The sequence below is a fragment of the Sminthopsis crassicaudata genome, chromosome 2 (genome assembly GCF_048593235.1).
Source record: "Sminthopsis crassicaudata isolate SCR6 chromosome 2, ASM4859323v1, whole genome shotgun sequence".
In the NCBI taxonomy this organism is placed as follows: domain Eukaryota; kingdom Metazoa; phylum Chordata; class Mammalia; order Dasyuromorphia; family Dasyuridae; genus Sminthopsis; species Sminthopsis crassicaudata.
The window spans coordinates 440,410,847-440,433,654 of NC_133618.1; the positions used below are offsets into that span (position 1 = coordinate 440,410,847).

Sequence of the window (22,808 nt, forward strand, 5' to 3'; positions counted from 1 at the left end):
CAGGACAATTAGGGAAACTGAGGCAGGACAATAAAAGGGAACTGTGGCACAACAATTTCAAGATTTAGCCTCAGAAGTCACTTCAAGCCTCAGTTTTTTCATCTATAAAATATAAATAATAACAACACTGTTCACATTACTCATTTCACAGTGTTCTTATAAGATAGACTACTTTGCAAATTTTATGAATTGTTCTATAAATGTAAATTATTATTACACATGTAAGTGAATTATGTCCCCTTTAAAGGTCCCCACTCTGCCTGCTGGGAAGCCACACCCTGATTCCAACCACATTATTACTCCCTTTCATGCATTTTTTGGTTTTCAATTAGGAGAAATTCTGTTTTATATCTTTATAATTTAAAATTTTTTTAAAGATGAAGACACTGAAGTGCAGAGAAGTTGAGTAATTTGCCCAAGTTCATACAGGCAGAAGTTTCAGAAGTGATTCTTGAATTCTTGTCTTCCTGACTTCAAGGTCAGCTACTGCTTATCCTATACAATACCTTGTTGTTGTTCAGTCATTTCAGTTATATCCACTATTTTGGATGTTCTTAGCAAAGATACTGGAGGATATCTCTACTGGAGGGGTTACATTTCTTTTTCCAATTCATTTTACAGATGGAGAAACTGAGGCAAACAGAATTAAGGGATTTGTTCAGGGTCACCCAATCCAAACTATATATCTATATATATATATACAAAATATATATCTAGTGAATACAAAACAATTGGGGGTGGGTTGGGGAGTATGAACCTAGGCTGGAGAGCTTGGGAAAAGGTTTCTTGGGGATTGGGAAGTGATCAAATGAAGTGATTATTTCAAAAAGTGGAAGTGAAGGTAAAAGAAGTGAAGAAGGAGACTATTTCAGACATAGAGAACATATTAGAAAGATATAGAGATGAAATACTCACATATGGGCAAGAGCAAATACATTATCTCGATTGGTACATTATGTGTTTGAAGGGAATTATGTGAAGTGTCTGCAAAGATAGGCTGGAGTCAGATAATGATAGACTTTAAATCCAAAGCACTGGTATTTTATTTTAGAGGTGATAGGGAGCTGTTGGAGCTTCTGGATCAAGAGTGATTTAGTTGGACCTTTGTTGTAGAAATATCAAGCTATTGATATGGATTGGAAAGGAGAGATTCTAAAGGTAGGGAGACCATTTGGGAAGACTATGGGAGGCAGAAAGTGACAAAAGCTTGAATCAGGGTGGTAGCCCTGTGAATGGAAGGAAGGAGATGGATATCAGAGATTTATTGAGGTAGAATTAACAATACTTGACCACTGTCTAGAAATAATGAATGAAAGGAGAGAGAAAGGGAAAAAAAAGGATGACTCCAAGGTATTGAACTTAGGGGGCAAAAGGGAGTTCTGGTCTAAATAGAAATAGGAAAATTAGAAGGAATGATGACATTAATCAAATATTATTTATGTTGTTGATGTTCAGTTATTTTTTGGGCATGTCTGACTCTTTGTGATCTCATTTGGGCTTGGCAAGGATATGGAATGGTTTGCCATTTTCCTCTCTAGCTTATTTTATAGTTGTGGAAAGTGAGACAATGACTTGCCCAGGCTCACACAACTAATTAGTATTTGAGGCAGATTTAAACTCAGAAAGATGAGTTTTCCTAACTCCAGGATCAGTACTCTTATCTACTATGTATGTTACCTAGTAAGCAGTATCATTGAGAAACCAGGAGAAAAGGGGGTGGACAACATCATCAAAAACTATAAAGATGTCTTCTTGATGAAATGATATCATGGAAAGCAAAAAGAGCAAGCCATCAGATATATCCGTTATAAGATCATTGGTAATGTTACTTTGAGAAAAACGTTTCAATTGAGTGGTGGGGTCTTGGAAGCAGATTACTGGGGTCACTGGGAGGGTCACAGGTAATTTTCTAGATTTTCCTTTCTAGAAAGTGGAGGAAAATTACAGGAAAATCACTTGAGAAGATGGCAGGATCAAATGACCATTTGTTAAAGATGAGGGAGACTTGGCATATTTATTGGTAATTGGTGAAGCTCCAATTGATAAGGAGAAATTAAGGACAAGGAGAAAAAGAAATGATCAAAGGGCCAGGATCCCAGAAAAGCTGAGAAGGGATAAAATGAAGTGCACAGGGAAAAGAATCACCGTAAGAAGGGTCACTTCTTCAGAGACATCAAAGAAGAGAGAAATAGGAGGTAATGTAGAACAGAGCTGTTGAACATGTGGCTTACAACACTTCAAAGTGCAGTCAGAACCAGAGTTAAAATGTAATTAGAGCAAAACCAGGAGATCATTATACACTTCAACAACAATACTGTATGAGGATGTATTCTGATGGAAGTGAATATCTTCAACATAGAGAAGATCCAATTCAGTTCTAATTGATCAATGATGGACAGAATCAGCCACACCCAGAGAAGGAACACTGGGAAATGAGCATGAACTGTTTGCATTCTTGGTTTTTTTCCCAGATTATTTTTACCTTCTGAATCCAATTCTTGTGCAACAAGAGAACTGTATGGTCCTGCACACATACATTGTATCTAGGATGTACTATAACACATTTAACACATATAAGATTGCCTGCCGTCTAGGGGAGGGGGTGGAGGAAGGGAAGGGAAAAGTCGGAACAAAAGTGAGTGCAAGAGACAATATTGTAAAAAATTACCAGGCATATGTTCTGTCAATAAAAAGTTATAATAAAAAAGTAATCAGAGATATTTAACAAAATAAATGATAATACAAGAAAACATACATAATGTTGATATGTGGTTTTCTAAATCAATATATGGCCTGAAGGGATCCTTGGTTTTGTTTTAGTGGCCCTGTTTCTATTTAAATTTAATAACGTTGGGTTAAATGTAAATTAGATGAGAGGATGGTGGGCAGAAGAAGTTCATGATAGCTGGACCTAATTTTCTTAGAAAATAGAGAACAATGTCCTTTCCTGAAGAGGAGGAGAGAAAGATAAGGCTCTAAGAGGAAAAAAAAAGTTTGGAAGAGCTTCAGTGAAGACTGAGATAGTCGGCCAGAAGAAAATAGAAAGATTACCATGCTCTTTTCAGGGCCAATGTGAGTCCAGAATAACATAGGATAGACTTGGAAAAGTCAGAGGGTGGGGGTAACCAAGGTGGGGCTTGGCAAGGGGTGTATGGAAAATGAATAAGGAGAAAGATTTTCAAGGATAAAGGACCACACTATGGTGTTAAGGGAGAGCAGAGGGGATGATAGAACAGTTAAAAGATGTGGATATTAGAGACTAATAAGTAATAGAATATTACTCTGGCTAAAAAATAATGAAGTGCCATTTCATATCCATCAGATTATCTAAAATGACAAAAAAAAAAAGAAAATTATATTTGTTGGAGGAAATGTGAGAAAATAGGTTTGCTAGTGTAGTCTTGATTGAATTGTGAATTGGTCCAATCATTCTGGAGAAGTTTGTAATTATGCCCAATAAAGCTATTAGTTTGTACATACCCTTTGTCCCAACTATACTGCTAAAAGGTTGATACTTCAAAGAGATCAAGGAGGAAAAGTACTCATATGTATAAAAATATTTATAGTAGCTTTTTTTTATGGTGACAAAGAATTGGAAACAAAGAGTGCTCAACCAATGGAGAATGGCTAAAGAAATTATGTTATATGATATGGGTAGAATACTGTTATACAATACAAGTGATGAAATTGAATTATTACAGAAAAATGTTAGATGACTTTTATGAACTGATGCAAAGTGAAGGGAGCAGAACAGAGAACAATTTATACAACAATACAGTAAAGATACTCTTAAAGACAGTAACTGATCCACACAGTAACCCATCACAAAGGACTCATGATGAAACATGCTATCCACCCAGAAAGAGAGTGCAGATTGAAGAATATTTTCTTTTAATTTTTCTATCTCGGAACATAATCAAGGGTAGGATATATAGCTATAAATATTTGTAATGGTTTTGTTTTTCTTGATTTCTCAATGGGTCAAGAAAGGACAGAGAATTTATAACTGGAAAGATAATAAAACTGAATTAAAACTACATTAATAAGAGGTTTCAGAGAAAACTGGGAAGAGTTGTACGAACTGGTATAGAATGAAATGAGAAGAATCAGGAGAACAATGTATGCAGTAACAACATTATAAAAGCCAACAATTTTGAAACACTTAACAACTCTGATCAATACACTGATGAAACAGTATTACAGAAGACCAATAATGCAGGATACCTACCTCCTGACAGAGAGGTGATAGACTAAATAAGAATGAGATATACATTTTTGGACATAGCCCAAATGGGGCTTTCTTTTGATTTACTATTTCATATTTGTTTTAAGGGTTTTGTTTTTCTTTTTCAGTGGGAGGAAGAAATATAAAAATAAAAGTTCAATAATTTAAAAAAATAAAAGGTTTCTTTTTGTAAAAAGGAAAGCTGTAGAAGGATTGTTGGGATGAATTTTAGATAGTTATATATTGATGAGCAATTGAGGGTAATTCTGCACTTTTTGGGTCTTACTACCATAGATTTAATTGCCCACTTACCATTTTATAAATACCTACTTTGTACATGACACAGTACTAGGCTCTGGAATGAGAAGGGGACTAATGTCCAGAAAGCTAGGAGGATAAAGTGACCTCGGGAGGATTCTTGAAAGCCAGAAAATTCTGTTGTTTGTGACTTGAAGTGATAGTTTTTCTTTCTCTAGGGCTTGCACCAACACCTCATTCCCGAAAATTTGCAGGATAAGCGAAGTTTGATTTTGGTAAGCAGAGGAACCACGATTATTCGCTTGAGAAAGGACATCTTTGATGAATTTATAGATTTTGAGACTAAAGGAAAACTGAAAGACCTGCAGATTACCTATCCCAGGTGAGTGTTGGGAATGGATTGTGACTACCCAAAAGTCATCCTGGAAACCAGCAAGATATGTTGTTGTATTGAGTCATTTTCAGTCATGTTTGACTCTTTGCAATGCCTTTTGGGGGTTTTCTTGGCAGAGATACTGCAGGGGGTTGCTATTTCCTTCTCCAGCTCATTTTATAGATGAGAAAACTTAAGCAAACAGGATTAAGTGATTTGCCCAGGATCACACAGCTAGAAAGTATCTGAAGCTGGATTTGAATTGGAGATACCTGATTGCAACCCTTTTGCTCTATCTACTGCATCACTTAGTTGTCCCAGCAAGCTATGGAAAAGTCTTTTAAAAACAAACAACAACAAAAGTACCCTCTTTCCTCATTAGAAGGGTAAAAGGAACAAATGACTAGTAATTCAGTCACCAGTCTTCGTTTACCCAGACTATCTCAACTTAACATTTAACCTTTAGTGTACAGGTGTGTGTGTGTGTGTGTGTGTGTGTGTGTGTGTGTGTGTGTGTGTGTGTGTGTTTAAATTGACTGGGTTTAGAGTAATGAAACTCAGGTTTTATGCCTTGATTCCTGGTTCTATTCCTTCCTAGCTGTGTGATACTGAACAGCTTGCTTGACTTTCAATTTTTCATCTATTGCCTTGTCTGGGGATATTAATACTTTTATTTAGTGCCAGCCAACCTGATGAATTTTCTTGCTACAGAAGCTTTAAAAGACTCTTTACTAAATCATAAAAGGTTATTATTTGTGTGGGTAGAGGGTACCCACACTGAAAAAAGATGGCATTTTTTGAGGTTCTAAAGAAATGCTTTCACTACCTTCCTCACAGGGTTGTTCTGAGCTCTTTGTAAACCATAAAGTGCTATTATTGTTGTTGTTGAGCCATTTCTCATTAGTCCTGCATGGCCCATTTTCTTGGCAAAGTTACTGAAATAGTTCACTATTTCCTTCTCTAGCTTGTTTTACAGGTGAGGAAATTGGGGGAAACAGGGTTAGGGGACTTGCCCAGAATCACACAGTGAGAGTCAGCTTTGACTGAGGTCAGATTTGAACTAAGAAAGTTACAAGAATTGCTAATTCTTGATACCATGCCTAATAAGCATGGCTTTCTTATTTTTAAAGGATAATAGCCATCCAGATCTTCCTGATCCCAGGCCCAGTTTATCTACTTTACCACTCTGATGCTCTGTAAGATGATATCTGTGTGTGTGTGTGTGTGTGTGTGTGTGTTTGTATACATACATATATAGGATTATGTGAGTTATTAACATATATATGTATATATATATATATATATATATATATATATATATATATATATATATATATATAATTATGTGAGTTACTAATTTATTGAAAATGTGACCAGAATAGGTACAGTATTTTAATAGAGGTATAACTATTAGATCCTGGGAATCATTTGTTTGTTCTCTCTCCTAGCCTGTTTCTTTGTCTATAAGATAAGGAGTTTGGACAAGATAAATTAATCAAGTACTTGTTGAGTCCCCACATTTTGTTTAGACACTGGGGATACAAAGAAAAAAATGAACCAATTCCCAATCTCAAGAAATTTGCAGTCTGTTGAAGGAAATATGTATTTATTTAAGCATTAGAATATAAATATCCAAGTGTTAATATACTTATATATATATTACTATACAAGTATTTGTAATATACATACACAATAAATACAAGGTAATTTAGTGGAAGGAGAATAAAAGAAACATTTATTAAGTATCTATTACTCTATGCCAGTCACTGTTCCTTACAAGTGTTATTTTATTTGGTCCTCACAGCCTTGGGAGGTATATGCTGTTATTTACTCCCATTTTACAGTTGCAGATACTGAGACAGACAGAAGTTACACGACTTGTCCAGGGTCATGTAATTTTTAAGGCTGAATTTGAACTAGGTGTTCTTGACTCTACGGGGCAATTAGGTAGATAGATTGCTGGATCTGGATTCAAGAAAACTCCATTTCCTGAGTTCAAATCTGGCCTCAGATACTTCCTAATTGTATGATCCTGGGCAAGTCACTTTATTCTGCTTGCCTCAGTTTCTTTGTTTGTAAAGTGGACTGGAGAAGGAAATGGCAAATCACTCCAGTATCTTTGCTGAGAAAATCCCAAATAAGGTCACAAAGAATCGGACATGACTGAGACATACACACATATATTTTCAATATATACTTGTGTGTGATACTTAGCTGCATCAGTTGGGGTGGGTAAGAGGTGAGTTGGAAATCAGAAAAAACTTCAGGTAAGAGATAGTGTTTGAATTGCTCTTTGAAGAAAATTGAATCTAAAGAGGCAGAAATCAAGAGGGAATACATTCCAGCCACCAGAGACTGTTAGTATAAGGGCACAAAATTGAGAGCGGGAGTGTTATGCATGAGAACTAGAAAAAAGAGCAGGTTGGTTGGAATTTAGAATCTCTTAAAGGGAATAATTTATAAGAAAACTGGAAAGGTGAGTTGGAATGAGGTTGTAAATAACTTTGAAAGTAGAATAATTTGGGGCAGCTAAATGGTACAATGGTAAATAGAGCACCAGCCCTGAAGTCAGGAGGATCTGAGCTCAAATGTGACCTCAGACACTTAACACTTCCTAGCTGTGTGACCCTGGGCAAGTCACTTAACCCCAATTGTCTCAGGGGGAAAAATAAAGTAGAACAATTTATGTTTCCTCTTGTAGGTAATAGAGAGCCACTGGAGTTTATTGAATAAGGTAATCACCTGATCATATCTCTGCTTTAGGAAAATCACTTGGGTAGTTGGGCAGAAGATAGATTGGGAAAGACAGCTATTCTGTCAACCAGATGAACTAGGTTGATGAATTAGGGTAATGGCTATGTAAGTAGAGAGGAAACAAAGAAGGAACAGGATGATATAATTATGGAATATAGAATATGATGAGGGAAAAGCAGATAGCCCAGTATGTAAATGACCAACAAAACCTTACGTCCTCTGGAGAAAAATTCCTTTCTTATACAAACTTCAAAGGAGTTACAGTCTCTGGAGAAACTCCTTTGATATACAAACTTCTCCATATCCTCTGGAAGCAGAAAAGTCTTTTTCAAATACAAATTCTGTTTTATGATCATATTTGTGTATAAAATGAAGTTCCAAAACTCTATCCTTTGCAATATGGCTTCTCTCTGGAAGCATATTGCCCACCAAGACATCTTGGTCTTCTTTTCCTAATCAATAAAGCCTTTCTTGTCACAGCTTTGAGTAGGCGAATTCTTTCGCCATGGATCCGTCCTTAACAATTTGGAGGGAGAGAGAAAGAAACTTACAAGACTCATCTTTGCCTCATATCACACCCTCTTCAGAATATATATAATACAGAATGTATAAGTTATGGGATATAGAATCATCAAAATTTGGCAAATGATTTGACCTATGAATTAAGGAAGAGTAAGGAATGTGGGATAAAACTGAAATGAATTTGGGTGACTAGAAAGATGCTGGTACTCTAGATAGAAATAGTGAAGTTTGAAAAAAAGGTGTGATTTTGAGGAGAGGAAATAATGGATACTGTTTTGGACTTAGTGGAATTTGAAATATTTAGGGGACATCCAATTGATTGGAACTCGGGAGAAAGGCTAGATCTGGATATATATTTGAATCATCTGCTAAAGCTGGAGGTTTTATATGTATGTATGTATGTGTGTGTGTGTGTATGTGTGTGTGGGGGTGTGTGGGTGTGTATGTCTCTGTGTGGGTGTGTATGACTCTACAAAGAGCTGAAAATCAAACCCTATAAGAGCTGATGAGGTGAGGGGAGTAGAGACAAGGAGGGAGAGAGACAGAGAGACAGAGACAGAGAGGAGAAGAGGAGAGAGGGAAAAAAAGGGAGAGACAGGAGAGGAAAGAGAGAGAGAAAGAAAAAGAAAAAGGGAGGGAGGGATGGAAGGAAGAAGAGCATATAGAACCTTCAGATACAGTATAGGGAGTATGATGTAAGTGATCCAGCCAAAAAGACTGAGGGCAGAAGTCAGTCAAGTAGGAGGAAAGAACTGAGAGAATAATGTAAAATAGAAACCAACCCAGAGAGTATCCTAGAGAAGAGGATGGTAATCAGAATTAAATGCTGCATTCTGGAAGATAGAATGAATAAAAAACCATTAGGTTTTTTAATGAAGAGATCTTTGGTAACTTTGGAAAGAGTATTTTCAGTTGAATTAAGAGTGTGGAAGCCAGATTGCAAAAGATAGAGAATTGAGTGAGTGGGTGGAAAGGCAATGGAGGGACTGAGGATAGAGGTAGCTTTTCCTAGTTTGGCTGTGAAAAGATTGAGAACACAGGATGAGCTCAGAGGAGATGGTATGTTCAAGAGAGAAGCTGACCTTCTAACTCTAAAATTCCATGATTTGATGATGAGGACCTAAATGTTCCATAAATTCAGACCCTAGACCCTCTCCTAAACGCCAAGCCCAATCAATCAGTGTATTTATTAGGTACTACTACATGTCTAATACTGTGTTTATTGCTGGGGTTAGAAAACAAAAGTTAAAACAGTCTTTGCCCTCCAGGAGCTTACATTCTAAAGTACGAGTCCAGAGTTTTGTTTGTTTGTTTGTTTGTTTTCCCCTAATACTTCTCTTTTGGTCAAAATGTTCTTTTTCAGGAATTCAAGGTGACTGTTGTTGGTGATGTTTTTCAGTCATGTCAACACTTTATGATCCCCTTTGGGGTTTTCTTGGCAAAGACATTACAGGAGTTTGCCATTTCCTTCTTCAGTTTAGGTTTGTTTTTTTCTTTTTTTTGTAAATGAGGAAACTGAGGTAAACAGATTAAGTAAAATGCCCAAGGCCATACAGCTAGCTTGTGTCTGAGGCCAGATTTGAACTCCAGAAATTAAATCTTCCTAACTCCAGTTAGAGACTAGAGTCACTGTGTCATTTAGCTGTCCCCAAACTCTTTGATTATCTTAAAAGATCCCAAAGAGCTTTAGTTTATGTGGGTTACATCTATTTATATTTATTCAATTAGAAATTAAAACTGATAAAAATATTTATTAATTTATTAAAAACAATAATAAAACCATTACCCGTGAACATCAATATTTTATGAATAAAATATTTTCCAAAACAATAAAATTAAGTGAGAAGAATGGTATTACGCATATTTTTTTGCAAATCTCTATAATGTCTGGCTTTATAGCAGACAGTTGAATTGGCCTGCTTCTGGATTCAATCTGTTGCAATATGTTATCTGAAAGTATATAAAGAAAATGTAACCTCACATGGATATGCACTGGAAAAGGGAGAAGTATTTTAATAGAAAAATAACATCTTTGTCTTGCTAATAAAATAGTTTTATTCTCATAAGTCCACACTGTAAGAATGTAACCTACCTACTATATTTTCTGAAGTTGGAATTCATAGACTCACAAAGTTTGGAAGTTGGAAAGGATCTCAGTAGCTACCTAGTCTAATCCGTACCCCAACTATTACAAATCTGATAAGTAGTCATTTAGTCTCTGCTTGAAGACCTCCGAGAAGGGAAATCCACCTTCTCAAGAGAGTCCAAAGTCTCTAATAACTGATAAGTTCAAATTTATAAAATGATAGCATTCAGATCAAAGAACAGCCATCCTCCTCATGTTAAAAAGAAATCAAACTACTGTATTATTCCAAAATCTAAATCACTTTTACATGATGTTTTTCTGAAAGTACAGCATAACAAAACCTTAAAAACATGACACTAATTTTTTAAAAATCTCATGGACATTAATTTTTTTAAAATCTCATGAATTTAAAATATAAGCACTAAACAAAACTTATGACTAGTATAATAACATTCATCTAGTGAAATACATCTCCAAATTAAACAGAAAAACCGTTCCATTTACTTATGATAGAGGTTGTTTGAATCTTTTAAAAAATATTTTATTTTTTCACATACATGCAAAGATAGTTTTCAACATTTACCTTGCAAAATTCTGTGTTCCAAAATTTTATCTCTCCCTCCTTCACCCCCCTCCCTAAGACAGCAAAGCAATCTTATATAGGTTAAACATATGCAATTCTTCTAAACATATTTTTATATTCATCATATTGTGCAAAAAAATCAGATCAAAAGGGAAAAAATACTAGAAAAAAAAAAAAAAACAAGGTAAAAATACTGTGCTTTGATCCACATTCAATCTCCATTGTCCTGAATTCCTGTCTCTGAATTCAAATAGCATTTTTCATCCCAAGTCTATTGGAATTGTTTTGAATCACCTCTTGTTGAAAAGAGCCAAGTTCATTACAATTGATCATCACATAATAATGTTGTTATGTCTCTTCATTCTATTCACTTTACTTAGCATCAATTCATGTAAGTCTTTCAAGGCTTTTCTAAAATCAGTCTGTTTATCTTTTTTTTAATATTATCTTTTCCTTGTTGCATTCAAAACAAAAAAAAATTTTTACATTTGTTTTTAAAAATTTTAAGTTTCAGATTCTCTCCCTTATCCTCACCCAAAATTAAGAAGCCACATGTGAAGTTATGCAAAACATTTCCATAAAAATCAAGTTGTGAAAGAAAATATAGCTCTTCCACTCTAATGAAAATAAAAACTCACAGTTGATCATCAGTTCCTTCTCTGAGTATGAATAGGATTTTTCATCATAAGTGCTGCTCACAGTTGATCATAAAATTGCCATTACTTTGTATACAATACATTTTACTTTGCTTGAGTTCATGGAGGACTTTCCAGGTGTTTTTTTTTTTTTTCTTTCTTTCTGAGAGTATCCTGCTCATCATCTCCCATAAACAATAATGTTCTATCACAAACACTTATCAGGGGCATTCTCTCAATTTCCAACTTTTTTGCCCTGAGAAGAGAGATTCTATGAATATTTTTTGCACATAAAGATAATTTTCCTTTTTTTTTTTCTTTTCTGAATCTCTTGGTATTCATGTCTAGTATTGGTGTTGTGACTGCTCATCATTTCTATTATAACAATTACTGAATGTTGGGTTTTTAAAATTATATTGTAAGTTTCTTGAGGGCAGGGGACTGACTGTCTTTGGTCTTTTTGTATCCCCACCCCAGTACTCAGTACAATGCCTGTCACCTAATCGGCACCTTTAATAATAAAAGTTCACTTTTAGTAAATTTAGTAAATGCAACTAATTAGTTGTATTCAGAGAATAGAGTAGTTATTATGTCTTCTCTCTCAGCTACAAAGAATGTGTGACACCAGCAGTTGACATTCAGAACCCAAAATGACTCTGTTGTGAATAATAATTGTCCCCAATTAATTTATTAAACCCAATATAAATCCAAATTTTAAATTGTTCCATTTTGAAGGTTGCTATGTGATTCTAGCAACTTTTCTACATCCACAAGAATACCAGAACTTGTGAAATTAAGCTTGGAAATCATTAGCAAAAACCAACTCCAAATCCCCAAGGAAGAAATATGCATTTCTTCAAGTGGAGTTCACAGTTCTGCAAGCATGCCAGTTTCATTCTTCTGCTCTTATTTCAATGGGATCTTGAAAAATTTCCTAAAATTTGCACTGCTGATTTCTGTAGTCCTGAGCTTTTCTTTTTTTCCTCTGATGTTTTCCCAACTTGGCCCTTGCTGAAAATTCTGAAACTGGCAAAAAGTTTTGTTATTGTTGTTTGTTCTTCATTCTTGAAGATCATGACATCAGGGAGGAGATGCCATGACACTCAAGTGAACTGGATTTCAGTGAGGGAGGGCTGGCAAGATCCCCTGCCTCACTTTCCCTTCCAGAGTCTCTGGGTCCAGTGGCCAGATACAGATCAAGACGACTGGAGATGACTGAGGACTTTGTCACAGTTCCTGTTGAAATGAAAACTCCTAGCTCTATTTCCTACCTTTAGGGAATCAGAAATTGACATAACTGATCTGACTTCTAGATGAATTTATACCACCACTCTATTGAAATGTCAGATTTTTTTCTTGTTAGCATCTTTATATATTGTCTTTTAAATAAACCTTGAGCCAACACCATGTCCATGTAAAAACTCTCTAATTTCTTTTTAATTTTAATTAGGGACGCTGATTAATCCAGACTGATCTTTGCAAATTTCAGAACTGCAATTTCTTTATATTCAGTGTTTCCTTTACTAATGGTGTTTAATTTTTTAGCCATATATATATACATATATATTTATTTTTGGCAAAGTAATTGGGGTTAAGTGACTTGCCCAGGAATTACCAGAGCTAGGAAGGTGTTAAGTGTCTGAGGTCACATTTGAACTCTGGTCTTCTTGGACTTCAGGGCTAGTGCTCTATCTACTGCACCATCTATCTGCCCCATTAGCCTTCTATTTCTATGTGTTCAAGTAATTTTTCATATGGTTTTGAGATTGTTTCCTTTTTCTCTAAGCACAATCTTCTCATGGTTCTCAAATTCATGGTGAATTTATCTTTTGATGAGAGCTGAAATTTCCAGGTTTATAGACATTTTCTCATTTTGCCTAGCAAAATACTTCCAATTTAGTTTCTTATTTAAGAACTTGCAAATATACAGTCTATCCTAATTCCTTTTAAGTGATTTTGTTTCTAATTTACCCTAAGGAATTATTTTTTCTCAAATTATTGAGAAGCTCAAAGTGGTCAGGCAAATTCCTGATTGACTCATAAAATGAAATTTTGTCTTTTTTTTTCAAGTTATTTCACTCATTTTTTTGAAGGCAAACAAAAGAAAATCTAAGCAAAAAATTCCTGCACCAGATAAGACTTAGTTTCAAAACTGGGAGAAGACTTTTTTCTTTCTCTGTTATCGGAGTCATGGGAAACAAAAATTTTCAGTTGGTTTCAGCTTTGTTTATACTCTGACCATTTTTTTACTGAATGGATATCAATATACACTCGCAGAAAAAGCAAACATTTCCATTCCTACCAACATTCATTCATACAACCAAAAATCCACTGATTCAATTTAATTTAAAGAAGGATTCTTTAAAAAAAGCTTTAACCAAATCATTTTGATAAGAATTTTCTTTATTTTTCTAGTAGGAGAGATAAAAAACATCAGCTTTTCTAGGGACAGAAGCATTCATATGTTCTTTGTTTCACTGTTTGAAATTCTTCCAATTTTTTTTCCAGATTGAGAGTCAAATCAAGTATTTATTATGTACCAGATATTGTGCTAAATGCTGGGGATTTAAAAAAAAATTACAAAAGATAGTTCTTCCTCTCAAGGAGCTCATATACTAATGAGGAGAAAACATAAAAGATTGTACAAGTAAGATATATAAAGAATAAATTGGTGATAAGAAGTGGAAAGTATTAGCATTAAGGAGGATCAAGAAAGATTTCTTGTAGGAGATGGGATTTTAACTGGGATTTGGACATCACGGATGCCAGGAAGTAGAGAGAAGGAGAGAAATCATTTCAGTCAGAGAATACCCAGTCAGGAGATGAATTGTTTTGTACAAGGACACGTAGTACTGACCTTACCTGCTTGATGGAAGACTTCTTACTCAAGGTTACTGACCAATAAAAAAACCAACTTGGTCTCTTTCTTTTGGCACAGAGGTATCTCTGGCCACATTTCCCATGGCAGAGGATCTTATGATTTTGAGTCCAGCCGTTCTCTTTATCACTTTTAGTCAATTGAAAGTCCCTAGACAGAGGCCAATGGACTTAATGGATTTCCTAGAATGGAGAGGAGTTATTAAGCAGCTGGTCATGAATTGGGCCCCACAGTTTTGTGTGATCTGCTATTTAGATTTGCTGCCTACCTAGCACTCTGAAAAGAGAGTCAGAAAAACTTACTCATCAGCCATACTCTATGACTAGGCACAATTTTTCCTTTGTTTTTCTCAGAACTTGGTCTTTTCCTTTGTTGGATGACCAGGTGGGGTCATCTACAACTTAAATTGGCTTAGTCCCAGAGTAGTAGGTGATTTAAAATTTCATAAGATATGGGTCTATTGTGGCATAATAAGGCTTACCACAAACAACAATACAAGAGGGACACCAATACAGACATGAACATAAATGAAAAAGTACCTCTTAGGGTGTCTAACAAAGTTGGCTTTTCTCTTAAATGGTCAGATTATGTGAACTTAATTATTAATCAGCAAGATTGGGACAGCACTGCTTCAAAAAGTTTTCTCTAAGACTGTAAAAGGTCCCTTACTCTATTTAGTTAGCTATACAAATAGTATTTAAAGAAGCAGTCCTGGGCCCCATGCTGTCTTCTATTAGGCATTAGAATATGAATAAATTATACTAACATTCTATTCTGCATTTTTAGGCAAAAATTTAATTTGATTTGAACTTAATATCCAAGCATTTATAACACAGACAGAATTCATGTGTGTGAGTGTGTGTGTGTGTGTATGTGTGTATCAGAGAGAGAGAGAGAGAGACAGAGAGAGAGAGAGAGAGGGTGAGAGATGTTTTAATTGGCATGGTCCCTATGCCCTTTGACATGGTTTTCTACCCCAAGAAGATTTGAAGTAATATTTGTGGAAATCATGAATATGAAAAAACTACAGTACATAAAAATAGTTCCGATTAACATTGTTGAGTAACCAAGACATGTTCCCATGTCTTCTTGGATCGCCCACTCACCCACTCCTGGAGCAAAACAAAGGGACCTGCTCCCTGCAATAGATATTGATATTCTTTTTCATTAGAGAAGGAGGAGTCATGGCACCAATCACTTTGGGTGGCTGGGGAATGCATAATTACACAAGACCACAGTTACTTTTTGTTGAAAAAAAAAAAGTTAGCTACATAATCCATTTTGATCTACCATCCACTTTTCCAAGGGTTTTTCCTAGGAATATAGAAAGAACATTTCAGAAAAATATTATTTCTTAATATTTCAGTTTTACTAAAAAGAAAGTTTTTTTTTTTTTAATATGACTCAGCCCTATTTGTCTAAAATAAAGCATGTATATTGTGTCCCCTTGTGATCATCTTATGGGAAAAAGCTGGGATTTACATGAAGCAATCTAGCCATAAGGAATTTTAGAATGGGAGTAGCTAGATAGCACAGTGGACAGAGCACAGCCCCTGAAGTCAGGAGGACCTGAGTTCAAATTTGATCCTAGCTGTGTGACCTTGGGCAAGTCACTTAATCCCAATTGTCTCAGCAAAAAGAATTTTAGAATGGAGCTGAAAATCTTTTAGGATCATTGATTAGAAAGAACTTTAGAGATAATCTAGTTCCACCTCCTCTTTTTATAGTTGAAGAAGATGAAAATCAGAGGACTCACTCAAGGTCACAGCAGTAGTAAATGGCCAAGTCAACAATGATTGGATCAAAGTAGTAAATGGCTACTCCAACTGTGGTTGGGTTAGACTCAAGCTCCAGAACACTTTGCTGGTCTTGGGTTCCAAATTTCTGGTGGCTATTATTCCTGTAATTTTATTCCTGTAATTTTAAAGACCCACAGAAAGACTGTTCTGTTTCCCACTTCCCACCCCTTTTTATGAACCTAGTACACATCCCTTGCTACTGGCCAATCTTTCCTCATTAGGATCATCAGGGTTCAAGGACAGTCCTGTGTGCTAGAATAGATCACAAAATGGAATCAGTTCCAATTCCAAGAATGTGATAATGGGAAAGCTCATTTTGCCATCTCTAAGGCACCTGTCTGTCAAAACAGGCTGTTCACTGACTTGTTATTGACTGACTCATTTGCTTTAGTGAAACAGGGCATTCCATTTAAAATTTCTCAGACCCTATTATTAAATGAGATAATATTTCCAAAGTACTTAACAGTGTCTGGCACATAGTAGGCACGTAATAACTGGTTATTCTCTTCTTCTCAATTATCATGTGCATCTGCTTGTGCTCCTCTATGACCTGTAGATCTCTTCCCTTTTTCCCAAGTTGGGCTCATATATAAGCTACAATTAAACACATGGATCTTTTGGAAAATTGCTGGTGGGAGGAAAGTCTTCCTAGGTAAATCCTGATGCTTATTTTCTGTCACTTCCAAATGCGGCATTATCTTTTTCATTTTTCAGCTGCTAATCCAAATTTTCTCCCTCTTCACTCCTGAACATTGCTAGCTTTTTGACTAGACTTCTACCTCCTAGCATCTTCTTCCCCATGAGGAGAAGGTAATGAATGAAGGTGGAACCCTAAATTGTGATCTACCTTGCTCCTCTGATTGCTGTACATCCCAGTGTGTCTGCCAACTCTCTTCACAAAGGGCTTTTTGTCTCCTTTTTTAGAGACAATATTATGTGCCAGAAGATCTTGAGGGAGAATTCATGGAACGTTTTCCGGAAGGACCTACTGAAACTCTTGACAGAATTTCCTCCGTATGAGATGTTCACTGCATTCCGGACCCGAAAAAAGTGCCTCTATTCACCTCTGTCTGGAATTCTAGATCTGAAGAACTTAGGGAAGGAGCCAAGGGGTTCTTATCCCATCTTTAATGCAAAAGTAGAATCTCCTTCAAAAAAGATCCTTCCCCCCTTGAGACTGATAGAGGGGATCTCTGCTCCCAGATACCATCTCAAGGAACTCATGCCTACTTATAAGATTCCTGGCATTTTCTTCGAAAGCTAAGGAGAAGAGATAGGAACAGCATCAGTGACAGAGACGATGCTGGCCCCTTGCTCAGGCTTCCACAAGCAGGACAGAGGTCTGGAAAAGCCATGGAGACTTGGGCTGTTGAACCAAACAAGTATTGAATATTGGCCAGCACAAGCATTGATAACTGTTGTCATGTCTCTTTCTTCAGTTTTAAGAGCAAGGAATACACTGGCCTTGCCTCTAGCTAACCCTTAGCTGGAAATTCTCCAGTGCCTTTATGCATCTCTCATACCTGGTTTAGTTTCAGAAAGAGATTGAGGAAAGAAGGAAAAGAAATGGCCTTGGCTTTGGAAGAGGCCTAGAAGTCCTATGCTGAGAGATTAGAACCAGTATTGGAAATCAGGTATTCCAATTCCGAAACCAGACCTCTTCTCACTATACCTGGCTATTTCCTTGTGGGAGGTCTCCTCCATACTCTGACATGAGAAAAAAAAAGGGAGGAAAAATAACAGAGGTAAGAGAGGGTGTTTTTAGGAAATGTTTCTCACCCAAAAGCCTTTTGACTTTTTCTCTTAATTGGGAGATAAGATTATACCCAAGCCAGGCCCCAAATTCATTTCTGGTACCACATTGTAGGAAAAAGCACTGATACAAAAGGAAGAAAAGAGATGAAACTGACCTCTGAAGATGGGATGAAGATCATAGATGATCAATTTAAGAGTCAATCCTTTAAGCCCTTAAGTCCAAACCCCTCATATTACAGTTGAGGAAAACGAGACACAGTAATTTAGCCAGAACTGCATAATTAGTAAGGTGAGGTAAGATTTGAATCCAAGTGTCTTAATTCCAAGATTATCACTCTTATATACTGTGCTAATGGTTAGGTGAGGGATGTGTTTATATATATATATATATATATATAAAGCTTTTTATTTAAAAAAAACATGCATAGTTTCTAATATCCATTCTTGCAAAACTTTGTGTTCCAAATTTTTTTCTCCCTTCCTTCCCCATCCCCTTCCCTAGATGGCAAGTAAATTCAATATATGTTAAAGAAGTGCAATTCTTCTGTACATATTTTCACAATTATCATGCTGCACAAGAAAAATCAAATCAAAAAGGGGGAAAAAAGAAAAAATGCAAGCAAATAACAAAAAAAGTAAAAATACTATGTTGTGATCTACACTCAGTCCCCATAGGCCTCTCTCTGGGTACAGAGAGCTCTCCATCACAAGACCATTGGAACTGGCCTGAATCATCTCACTGATGAAAAGAGCCACATCCATCAGAATTGATCATCGTATAGTCTTGTTGTTGCCTTATATAATGATTTTCTGGTTCTATTTACTTCATTCAGCATCAGTTCATGTAAGTCTCTCCAGGCCTTTCTATATTCATCCTGCTGGTCATTTCTTACAGAACACTAATATTCCATAACATTCACAAACCATTATATTTAGCCATTCTCCAACTAATGGGCATCCATTTAGTTTCCAGTTTCTTGCCACTACAAAAAGGGCTGTAATAAACATTTTTGGGCATGTGTGGGTCCCTTTCCCTCCTTTAAGATCTCTTTGGGATATAGGCCCAGTAGAAACACTGCTGGGTCAAAGGGTATGCACAGTTTGATAACTTTTTGGGCAGAGTTCCATATTGCTCTAGTAGGGGAATGGTTAACTTATAAAAGAGAGCTTAGGAGGGGAGGAAGATATGACGTCTTGTCTCCACGCATGTGAAGGATTGTCCCATAGTATCAGAGGACAAAGTTAGGAATAGTGAGGAAAATTGTAGTAAGGTAGATTTCAATTCAATGTAAGAACTAACTTGTCTCATAAAATGTCAGCTCCCCATAGATGGGAGTGTTCAGTCAGAGGTTGAATGGCTCTTCCCAGAATTCCCATGAAGGAGATTACTTCAGTTAATGGGAGGTTAGACTGTGGAAGAAGCACTGACTTGAGGATTCAGAGGACCTCTTAATCTCCTGTGTCCTTGGACAAATTTTTCCTAAACATCTCTGCGTCTGAATTTCCTCATCTAAAAAGTGAGAGGATTGGACTATGTGGACTCTAAAAGTCCTCTGAAATTTAGATAGATTTTACCATGATTCTGCTGATATTCTTTGTAGCTGTGAGAGTCTAGGCCATTGTTTATTCCCATCCTTTCTCTTCTCACTCCCTCTGCTGGGAGCTCATTGGGGAAAAAATCTGAGAGGAAAAGATCCAATAGTGAAGAAAAACAAAACTATTTCAGTTATGATCAAAGATATGGAAAATGTGAGGGATGGAGAAGGGGAATTGACAGGCGCCTGCATCTAAATGTTGGACCCTGATGGACCCTGATGATGCTAATTCACTCTCCAATTGGAAAATAATGGAGCTTAGGAAAAAACCCCGGATGGAGGCCTTTATGTAGCCCTTTGGTATACAAATGGGGAGATAAATATTTCTCTTTCTGCTTCAGAAATCACAGGATTTGAGAGCTGGGAGGGACCTCAATGGCAAAATAGGTCAAGCCATCTTTTAAAGGAGTCCTGACTCTACTGACCCCAATAATGGATCACCCAACTTCCACTTGAAGACTCACCAAGGAAATGATGACCTTTCAGAGCAGGCCCTTCCATTTTTGCACAGTTCTAGTTGTTAAAAATTTCCTTTTTCCAGTCTGAAATTGCCTCTTTATAGCTTCTACCCATTGCTTCTAGTTGTTGTTTGTGACCAAGCAGAACAAATTTAATACTTCCATCCCCAGGATGGCCCTTCGAGTACTTTGAAATCAGCTCTCATATGTCTCTTCAGTTTTCTTTTAACCAATGTAAACACCCCTTATTCGTTCTACTTCTTCTACAGTAAGTTTTTTTTTAAATCTTAATATTTTGTTTTCCCCCAATTTCATATAAGAACAATCTTAAATTCTTTCTTCCTCAATTTTGAATCCCAAATTTTCTTCGTCCCTTCTCCCCCAATGTTGAGAAGACAAGCAATTTGACATGTTATATATGTACAGTCATGCAAAACACATTTATTTCCATGTAAGTCATTCTGTGAAAGAAAACACAGACAAAAACCCCCAAGAAAATTAAAGAAAAAAGCATCTTTGATCTACATCAGTCTCTACCAGTTTTTTCTCTGGAGATGTTCAGCACCTTTTCATCATAAGTCTTACAGAATTATCCTGGATCATTGTATTGCTGAGAACAAGTTATTCATACTACATCATTATACAATATTGTTGTTACTATGTATAATGTTCTCCTGTTTCTGCTTATTTCACTATGTACCAGTTCATGTAAGCCTTTCCATATTTTTCTGAGAGTATCCTGCTCATCATTTCTTAGAATAAAATAGTAATCTATTATAATCATATGCTACAATTTGTTCACCCATTCCCCAATTGAAGGACATTCCAGAGTTTTCAATTCCTTGCCACCACTAAGAGTTGCTGTAAATATTTTTGTACATATATATCCTTTTCCTTTTTTATTTTTTATTTCTTTAAAATACAGGCCTAACAGATATTTATTGATCAAAGATTATGTATGGTTTTTACAGCACTCTGGGCATAGAGCAACATGGATTATTAGGACAGACAAAGTGGGGAACTGAGAGTAGGAGGAAATGAAACAATTGAATGTTTGAAGCACTGTACTAAGTGCTTTATAAATGTTTCATTTAATTGTGAGCTAGTATGATGTTAAGGAAAATCTTGATTTGGGAGTCAGATGATCTGGCTTAAAAGAATGGTAATGAACTTAAATTTTGGTAGTACTTGAAGGTTCCAGGAGGTGTTCATACCCATTACTTTACCTGATCCACCCAGGAATTCCACAAAGTAGGTTTGCTGATAGTGAACACATTTCTATGGTATATGAAGTTTTACAAAATATATCACAAACAATCCCAAGATGTAGAAAAAATTATCAAGCTCATTTTGCAAGTTAAGAAACTCTGAGGTTCATCAGGATGAAGTTTCTTTACCCAAGTCATCTTCCCAGTAATTGTCCTAGTGAGGAGAGCAAGGGTTGGGTGGGGCAGGGAAAACTGAAATCTAGATCTTTTAGTTCTTAAGAATCAAGGCCAATTGTACCACATTGCTTACATCCAGCTTTCTCATTGTGATGTCTAACCTAACATTTGCCATCCCTCCAATGAGTAGACCTTTTTTTCCCCACACTTGCTGTAGGAAATCTTGACCATTCTATAATCATATAGTTGATTTTTTTAAACCCAGGGGTAGGTCTAGGCAATTACCTCTATGGAATTTTTGTATTAGATTATCAAAGAAAATATTAATGTTAAGTTCTTCATTTTAGTTACAAACCTGCCAGAAACATTTTTATTTATTATTATTCTAATCCAAATGCTGTTCTTAGAATACCCATAGTTCTAAGAGTCTGGTGCTGTTACAAGGCTGTGACCAAATATTACTGAGTGTTAGCTATCATGGGAGGGGTATACAGAGCACTGGGATTGGAGGCAGGGAGACTTGGGGTTCAAAATCTACTGCAGATGTTGTACAATTGTGGGTAGATAATTTAGTCCCTCTAAATTTGTTTCCTAATCAATAAAAAAAAATAATAGTGGCTCCCTCACTGGGCTTTGTGAAGAGCAAATGAGATAATTTATAGTAAGCATATTTTGCAAACTTTGAAGAATTATGTTTCAGTTGTATTCAATTCTTCATGACTCCATTTGGGGTTTTCTTGAAAAAGATTTTGGAGTGGTTTGCTTTGTCTTTCACCAATTCATTTTTATAGACTAAGAAATTAAGGGAAACAGGATTAAGTGACTTGCCCAAAGTTACACAGCTAGTAAGTACCTGAGGTCAGATCTGAACTATGGTTTTCCTGATTCCAGGTCCACACTTTATGCACTGCACCACATAACTGACTCTTAGAATATCTCTGATAAAAGTCTGATATCCAAGATATAGAGGGAATTGATACATCCATAAGCATACACACACACACCACATTGCACATGTGAATATATAATATTCAATATATTATGTACACATTATTATGTCATATGCATGTATCATATACACTTGTATTATATCATATATAGTATATACCTATATTGTATACAACATACATGCATATGCATACTATATAATGATATAGATGTATGTTATATATGTGTGTCCAGAACATAAATACTTGTATGTCATACACATATATTCCCCAATTGATGAAATGGTCAAAGAATCTGAATAGGTAATTTACTTTTTTTTTAGTTTATAATCTTATTTATTAATATTTCCCATATTTAATATTTAATTGATTATATTAATAATTATTAATATAATTATATTTTTACATATTTACATTATAATTTTTTACACTTTTTTTTAAACTTTTGAGTTACAGATTCTCTTTTTTATCCCCACCCCCAGCTCCTATTAAAAAACCACAAATGATTTTATACAAAACATTTCCATAAAAGTCATGTTGTGAAAGAAAACATAG

General features: G+C 35.8%; 1 protein-coding gene across 2 annotated transcripts in view; it reads left to right on the plus strand.

Annotated features, from left to right (window-relative positions):
• The window catches only part of CNBD2 (cyclic nucleotide binding domain containing 2), an 88,974-nt gene extending 71,451 nt beyond the window's left edge, over nt 1-17,523 (plus strand). For both annotated transcript variants that reach the window (XM_074292535.1, XM_074292536.1), the window contains exons 11-12: nt 4,702-4,865; nt 17,038-17,523. In XM_074292535.1, coding sequence (XP_074148636.1) covers nt 4,702-4,865; nt 17,038-17,377 — 504 coding nt within the window. In that variant the 3' untranslated portion in view covers nt 17,378-17,523. The remainder of the gene's footprint in view (nt 1-4,701; nt 4,866-17,037) is intronic.
• Nucleotides 17,524-22,808: the final 5,285 nt, after the last annotated feature.